Source organism: Crocuta crocuta, unplaced genomic scaffold (assembly GCF_008692635.1).
Source record: "Crocuta crocuta isolate KB4526 unplaced genomic scaffold, BGI_CrCroc_1.0 scaffold246, whole genome shotgun sequence".
Taxonomy (NCBI): Eukaryota; Metazoa; Chordata; class Mammalia; order Carnivora; family Hyaenidae; genus Crocuta; species Crocuta crocuta.
In genome coordinates this window covers 3,300,792-3,308,516 of record NW_027531902.1, presented here as the reverse complement: position 1 = coordinate 3,308,516, position 7,725 = coordinate 3,300,792, and the positions used below count along the sequence as shown (strand labels likewise).

At 38.9% G+C, this 7,725-nt stretch overlaps 1 protein-coding gene across 1 annotated transcript in view; it reads left to right on the top strand.

Annotated features, from left to right (window-relative positions):
- The window catches only part of GPN1 (GPN-loop GTPase 1), a 17,967-nt gene extending 10,714 nt beyond the window's left edge, over positions 1-7,253 (top strand). The window contains exons 12-14 of the mRNA XM_077774147.1: positions 826-916; positions 4,917-5,024; positions 6,555-7,253. Coding sequence (XP_077630273.1) covers positions 826-916; positions 4,917-5,024; positions 6,555-6,640 — 285 coding nt within the window. The 3' untranslated portion in view covers positions 6,641-7,253. The remainder of the gene's footprint in view (positions 1-825; positions 917-4,916; positions 5,025-6,554) is intronic.
- Positions 7,254-7,725: the final 472 nt, after the last annotated feature.

Genomic DNA, 7,725 nt, shown 5'->3' with positions numbered 1-7,725 from the left:
GCACTAATAATTCTCTTGCCATAAATGCTTTTGTTTTGGCTATCAGAGTATGTTTCAGATATTTGTTATTTTAAATTAGTAAATGTGTATGTGTGCTGTCTGGATGCAGAAGGGCCCCTTAATTATTTTTCTTCTCTTTATTTGAAGTTTTAAAAATCTGGGGGTGGCTGGGTAGCTCAGTTGGTTAAGCGTCTGACTTCGGCTCAGGGCATGATCTCATAATTTTGTGGGTTCGAGCCCTGTGTTGGGCTCTGTGCTGACAGCTCAGAGCCTGGAGCCTGCTTTGGATTCTGTGTCTCCCTCTCTCTCTGGCCCTCCCCTGTTCTCACTCTGTGTGTGTCTCTCTCTCAAAAATAAATAAAACATTTAAAAATTTGTTTAAAGATATGATTTTTCCTGTTATATTTGCTAAGCACTTCTTAGGTCCTACCCTACTTCTCCAAGGCTCATTTAAAGGCTGGCTATTGAATTTTAAGACAAAAGAGGCGGTTCACAGTTTTTATTCCAAATAAGCACTTGGCCTGCCCCCTTTGGCTGCGCTGGCCCCTTATCACTGCTAGGTCTACTTGAGGGTTCTTTTGATGTGTTTTTGTGTCCTATTTCTGAAACCTCTAAATGAGTCTGCAGAGCCGTTCAGTCTGAACTTTTGCTCATCTGGCCCACGCTGCTTATTAGTGTTTCTGTCCCCATATCAGCCATCTCTTACCTGCCTCAATGTCTAAATAGCCTTTAGTATTTGTGTACTTAGTCATCTCCTGTTAGAAATCTGGCATCTAACTCAGGGCTCCTTTTTTAATATGAGGATATTTTTCTCTGTATGTACAGGCTAGTGCACAGAGCCAGCAGCAGAAAGAACAACTGGAACGCCTTCGGAAAGATATGGGCTCCGTAGCCTTGGACACAGGGACTGCCAACGGTATTGGAGGGTCTCTTGGTGTTAGGAACTAAAAGCAGGATAATGCTTATTTCCACTGAGCAGAAGATACCTACGTTTAAGAGAGAGAAGNCACATTTACTTTGTGTGTGTGTATATATATATATATATATATATATATATATATATAAAATGATTCAGAAAGATAAACTCCTGAAAGTTGTATATATAACTCTATCACTTTGAATCTTCTTTAGGTGGTTTTTGTTTTTGCTTTACTTTGGTGGCAAGATACCTGATATCTTTATTTTCTTAAATACTTTTCGTTCTCTAACCCCCTCTTTTTTTTTCTGTTTATTTTGGCCTCATTTCAGATTAACAGAAAAACTGTGGCTAGTATAGGAATTACTATATACCATTCAACCAGATTCCAAAAATGTTAATGTTCTACTACATTTACTTTATTCTTTCTTTCTCAATATGTATGACATTATATTTTATATAGGCATATAAATTTATTTGTAAACAAAATAATTATGCATTATACATATTCCTTTCTTCAGAATCATTTAAGAATAAGTTATGGATTTACTCTTGAATATTGTCCTTGAATACTTCAGTGTATATTTCTTGGCAATATAATTTCATTGTAGTTACTAAAAATTAGGAGACTAACCCTGATACTGTTGGCTAATGTGTAGTCCTTATTTAGATGAAGCCATTTGCCCTGTGTAGCAGGAGAAAATCCTGGATCTGCATTGTAGTTAGCTGTCCTGTCTCTTGTTCTTTAATCTGGAATAGCTCCTTAGTCATCCTTTGTATTTCATAGCAGTGATAATTCTGAAGTGTATGGGGCAGATATTTTATAGAATGTTGCTCAGTTTGGGTTTGTCTGATGTTCCCTCAGTGTTTAATGCAGGTGGCTCATTTTTGGCAGAACTTTACAGAAGTGAAGTTGTGTTTTCCCTGTGCATGACATCTGGAAGACACAGTGTAGATTTGTCCCATTATTGGTGATGTTGATTTTGATTACTTGGCTTAAAGTGGTGTCTGCCAGGTTTTTTCATTGTAAAGTTATTTTTCCCTTTATAATAAGTATTTTGTCAGGAGATGCTTTGAGACCATATGAATATCCTTTTCATGTTCACATGTTTGCCCGCTGATTTTAATATTCGTTAATGTAATAGGGATAATATCCATTTTTCTGTGATACATGTTGGAAATATTTTCTTCCTGTTTGTCAGGTTTTTTTTTTTTTTTAATGTTTATTTGTTTTTGAGAGAGACAGTAAGGCTCACGAGATGGGCAGGGGCACAGAGAGGGGACAGAGGATACAGTAGGCTCTGGCTGACAGCAGTGAGCCCGATGCGGGGCTCAAACTCATGGACAGTGAGATCATGACTTGAGCTGAAGTCAGATGCTCAACTGACTGAGCCACCCAGGTGCCCCTTATCAGTTGTTTTTTGACTTTGTTCATGGTGTTATTTTGCCAAGGGAAAGTTTTTGTTTTATTTTGATATAGTTTACTGCGTCTGGATTTTGTGTCATAATTGGGGATCCCTTACTCATCTTGTGTTAAGAGAGGAATTCACTCATGTTTTATTGTAGTACTTGTATGGTTTCACAGTCTATGTTAAATTTTTTTTTTTTAATGTTTGTTTTTGAGAAAGAGAGCATGAGCAGAGAAGGGACAGAGAGAGAGACACACACACAATCTGGAGCAGGCTCCAGGTTCTGAGCTGTCAGCACAGAGCCTGACATGGGGGCTGAACTCATGAGCTGTGAGATCATGACCTGAGCCAAAGTTGTATGCTTGACCCACTGAGCCACCCAGGTGCCCCTCATTGTCTACATTTAGATCCCTGATCCATTTAGAGTTTATTCCTGGATATGGTGTGAAGTATAGCTCTGTGGGTGTGAAGAATAGCTCTGTGTTATCTTTTTCATAAACAGTTATACCCACACTGTTTCTTAAAAAGTCTGCCTTTGTCTCAGCAATTTGAGGTGCCCCTATATCATATACTGAAGTTCCATGTGTACTTGGGTATGTTTCTGGACCTCCTATTTTATTCTTCTGGATTGTCTGTGTCATTACTACATTGTTATAATTATTTAGAGCCTTTATAGAATGTTTTAGGATTAGTCCCTTCTCAGATTTTCCTTTGTAGTGTTTGCCTGGCTATTCTTATATGTTTGCTTTTCTACATGAACTTTAGTATCAACTTATTTAGCTTGCTAAAAGAGCTCTTTGGTTTTTATTGATATTGCATTATGTTCATTTATATAGGCAAACTGACAACTGTCATGTTGAGTTTCCCTGTCCGAGAACAAGGAATATGTTTATTTTTGTCAAATGTAATTTGATTTTTCAGGAGTGTTTTCCTCATGTGGTTTTTGCATAGTTCTTGTTAAAATTTTCCAAGGATTTTATCTTCTTTGTTAGTGTTGAAAATGGGATTTTCTGAACCATTATATCTTCCAACTGGTTATGTTTATGTAAATGAAGGCTTCTGATTTCTATATGTTAGTCTTTACTACTTCATTGAATTTTGTATAGTTTGAATTAATTTTGTTGTTGATTCTTAGGGGTTTCTAGGTTGGTGCTCATAAATAGTATATATGCACCCCCACCCATGCACACTTTTGGGTGTGGACTGGACTGGCGTTTATGTATTTATTTATTTTTTTAATGTTTATTTTTGAGAGAGCGAGCGAGAGAGACAGAGTGTGATCAGGGAGAGGCAGAGAGAGAGAGGGAGTCAGAATTCGAAGCAGTCTCCAGGCTCTGAGCTATCAGCACAGAGCCCTACGTGGGGCTTGGACCCACGGACTGTGAGATCACGACCTGAGCCGAAGTAGGGTGCCTAACCAACTGAGCCACCCAGGTGCCCCTGGACTGGCATTTAAAAGAAAGTAGTTCTATTCACAAAAGCTACTGCTGTATCTTTAGTAGAAACAAAGCCACTTGGAGGAGGAAATGCTAGGTTTACCAGGAAACTGGCGAGGTTTACCAGTTAAGTGAACTTGCCCGGCCATCCTTGTTGCATACTTTAGCAACATAAATTTTTGTGCTGTGCTCCTTTGGAATCACTCATGAATATGTGAATCAACAAATGTTGATTAAATCTGCTGCAAAAGGTCTTCCTTATTCCTATACCTGTTAAAGGTTGGGACTTTCAATAAGTTATTTGGGAAAATTACAAGTGTAATTTTGGGCACAGAATGAAGCATTGACTGTTAGCATACCGTGTTGTCATCCTTTTTCAGGGCCACAGCCCCGTTGGGATTTTTGTCCCTTGATGTTGCTGCTGTTGGCCACTTTTATGTCCCAGCTGAGTTCTTTCAGACCAGGCTCCTGAAGAGAGTGGTCCTGTCCTCCCGTGGCTCTAGGGTACTTGGCATGATTTTAGGTTCTTACAGAGCCCAACCCTCGCAGGCTGAATCCCCTCACAGGAATTACTTGGACTTTTTCCTGATGATTGGCACTTAGCCCTTATTCGGTTTCCCTGAGTAGGGAATTTGCCTCTAATAATATATTCGATTTTCCGTTTTCCTCCCTCCCTCTTTTTCTTGAATGATATCCTAGTTCCTTTACTGTGTCATTTCACCCTCTACTCTCTTTAGACCCGCTGAACTTAAATTTCCTTAGTGTTCTACACTTTCACCCTGACTCTCCAGCACACTGCATCTGCTCAAATATCTTTAGTCTTTGTAGGAAAAACTATAGTCTCTTCTAAGCTATAAGCTAGTAAAAAGGAATGATGTTACTGTCAGGACAAACAATTGGAGAATTATTTTCTTGAGCTTAAAAATAGCACCTTTTGGGTTCCTGGGATCATGAAAACATTGTGTGAACAAAACTACTATAGAAATGTTAAGTGCTATCAATAATACATTTAGAAGAGGTAAGATTCTGCATTTATATTTATCATGACAAGTTTCATCCTGACAATATATAATCCTAGTTACTTACGGATTGAAAATCACCTTTTTGAGGAGGCACAGGTTCATTACATGCTACTGATAGGTGTTTTCTCTGTAGACAGCTTATCTCCTGTGCTTGACCCTTCTGACTTGATCCTGACTCGGGGAACGTTGGATGAAGAGGATGAGGAAGCAGACAGTGATACTGATGACATTGACCACAGAGGTGAGAGGTGGCCCATGAAAAGAGAACAGCTCCTTATCCTCACGTTGTTTGTTCAGGAGTGTCTTGTTATTGAGAGAGACCTTATATATGCAGCCAGTGACAGAAGAGATGGCACTGGAAATAGCAGCAGGAAGGAGTTCCACATACTGAGAGTTCCTGGCCTTTCTGCTGAATAGGTAGTTAATATTAAGCTCATTTTAGGCTTTATTAATCTCATGTCTCCTCATCTTTAGGTTGTAACTCTGAGGAATCCAGGATTTTTGGTTGTAATTATTGTTTTAAGAATACATGAGAGGAATGGGTGCCTGGGTGGCTCAGTCAGTTAAGGGTCTGCCTCTTGATTTCAGCTCAGGTCATGATTTCATGTTTGCGAGATTGAGCCCTACTTCAGGCTCTATGTTGACAGCAATGGTCCTGCTTGAAATTCTTTCTCTCCTTCTCTGCCCTTCCCCCACTCATGTGTATGTGTGCGCGCTCTCCCCTTTTTCTTAAAATAAATAAATAAACTTAAAAAAAAAAGACTGGGGCGCCTGGGTGGCNCTCTCTCTCTCAGAAATAAATAAAAAACATTAAAGAAAAAAAAAACTACACAGGGGAAAACAAAGAATATACAGAGGCCTCAGCAGACTGAAACCAGTTAGAAGGGACTGTAACACTGAGGATGGAATGGCTCTAGAAACCCAAAAGAGTTCCACCTGGTATAGTTTTATGGACTGTGAACAGAATCTGTTTCTTGAAACAACCCTTTGAAGTCAAATCTATGACCAAGAGCAAACCTCTTTACCATCCAGTGTTCCTTATTGACTCAGACTTATTGAAGTATAATTTACAAACAGTAAAGTCCAGCCTTTTTAAGTGTATGATTTGATGAGTTCTAACAAATATGTGTGCACTTGTAACAGCATAGTTAACATACAGAACACTTCCATCACCCCCAAAAGTTCCTTATGCTTGTTTTTATTCAGTCCCCTTCCTGCACACTTACTTTTTGGCAATCAGTAATCTGATTTCTTTTCGTATAATTTTGTTTTTTCTAGAGTGTTGTATAATTGGAATCATAGTATTTAATAGCTTTCTGCATTTGACTTTTTTCAGTCAGTGTAATGCTTTTGGGATCCATCCATGTATCCGAAATATGTTCTTTTATTGCTGAATAATATTCCATTATGTGGCCATACCACAATTTGTTTATACACTCATTAGCTGATTGACTTTTGGGTTATTTCCAGATTTGCTATTATTAATAAAGCTGTTGTATGTATTCCTCTTGGTTAAAAATACCTAGGAATGGGACCTCATTCTAGCTGCTTTATGAGTGAGGTATTCTCCCCATTTACAGATCAAAGAAATTGTACTTTTGGGCAACGTGATAAATAGAGCATGCTTCTGGGAGATATTTCCTCTTTGGGATTAGTGAACACTTAGTTTATTAAAAACAGAGTTCTATCTCTGCTGGACTGGTGACAGCAGCCCTAATCCACCTGTCTAATGGGAAAGCTAGAAAGAATTGATCTTCTTTTTTTCTTGCAGTTACAGAGGAAAGCCGCGAAGAGCCAGCATTCCAGAATTTTATGCAAGAATCAATGGCACAGTACTGGAAGAGAAACAACAAATAGTTTCTAGAAGTCCAAACTTTTGGAACTCTGGGAAGGAACTATCCTCACCTCTGATTGGGGGCTACCATAAAGGACAGTTTTGTTCAGAGTAGCAATTTCTCTTATAGGGAAATTTGACTCAGATGAAGCCAGGGATAGGAGACTCTTGACTTGGCAGGTAGATGCCAATTCCCCTGGCCTTTCCCTTGGATTTATGCAAGGAAGGATATGGACTGTTCTTGGATACTGGTATCTCTGCAAGCCTAAAGCTTCCACATTCAGTGTTTGAACTTAAGTACTTTTGCTGCTGATGGATGAAACAGAGAACTTAACAATTCACTCCAAATCTCTTATTAGGCTGGATCTATACTTTACTCTCCCAGCATCTTGCCCTTGATCCTACACCATGAGTTCCCCTCCTTTTAGCAGAAAGGGAGAAAGAAAACATGAGTTTGCCCAGAGTGGCAGTGGAAGTCTCCTTGGCACCCAGTCAGTGTTGGGTATGAAACGTGCCTCACATGTGGTAGCTCATTATAGGACGCCAGGTTTGTTGAAGAAATTGAACCAAACATAAGATTAATGAGTAAAAATCTTGCTTTTGATGGTGATTTGGATAAAGAGTTTTTAATTTTAATTTTGTTGCAAGCCTGCCTGTCATAATTTCAAATAAGAAAATTATATAATTACACATAGATCACTGGTTCAACACAGAGGTTTAAAGCCACATGTCCAAACTTGTCTCAGTAAAGAGGGGATGTTTACTAAAGCCTCCCGTCTATACATACCTCATAATCAGATACAGAGCCAGGCCCTATTTGTATTGTATTTTATTTTTAAAATTTTATTTATATATATTTTTAAGTAGGCTTCATGCACAGCATGGAGCCCAATGCGGGACTTGAACTTACAACCCTGAGATTAAGACTTGAGCTGAGATCAAGAGTAGGACTCTTAACCAGCTAAGCCAGCTAGGTGCCCCTGTATTGTACTTTAAACTTAAGGCAAAGTATCCATGGTGATTTCCTCAAAAGGCATGGATTTGGGTCAGGTACACATTCCACACATAGTAGCCATGGTAAGGTTTGCCCTGCCTCCACATTCTTCAT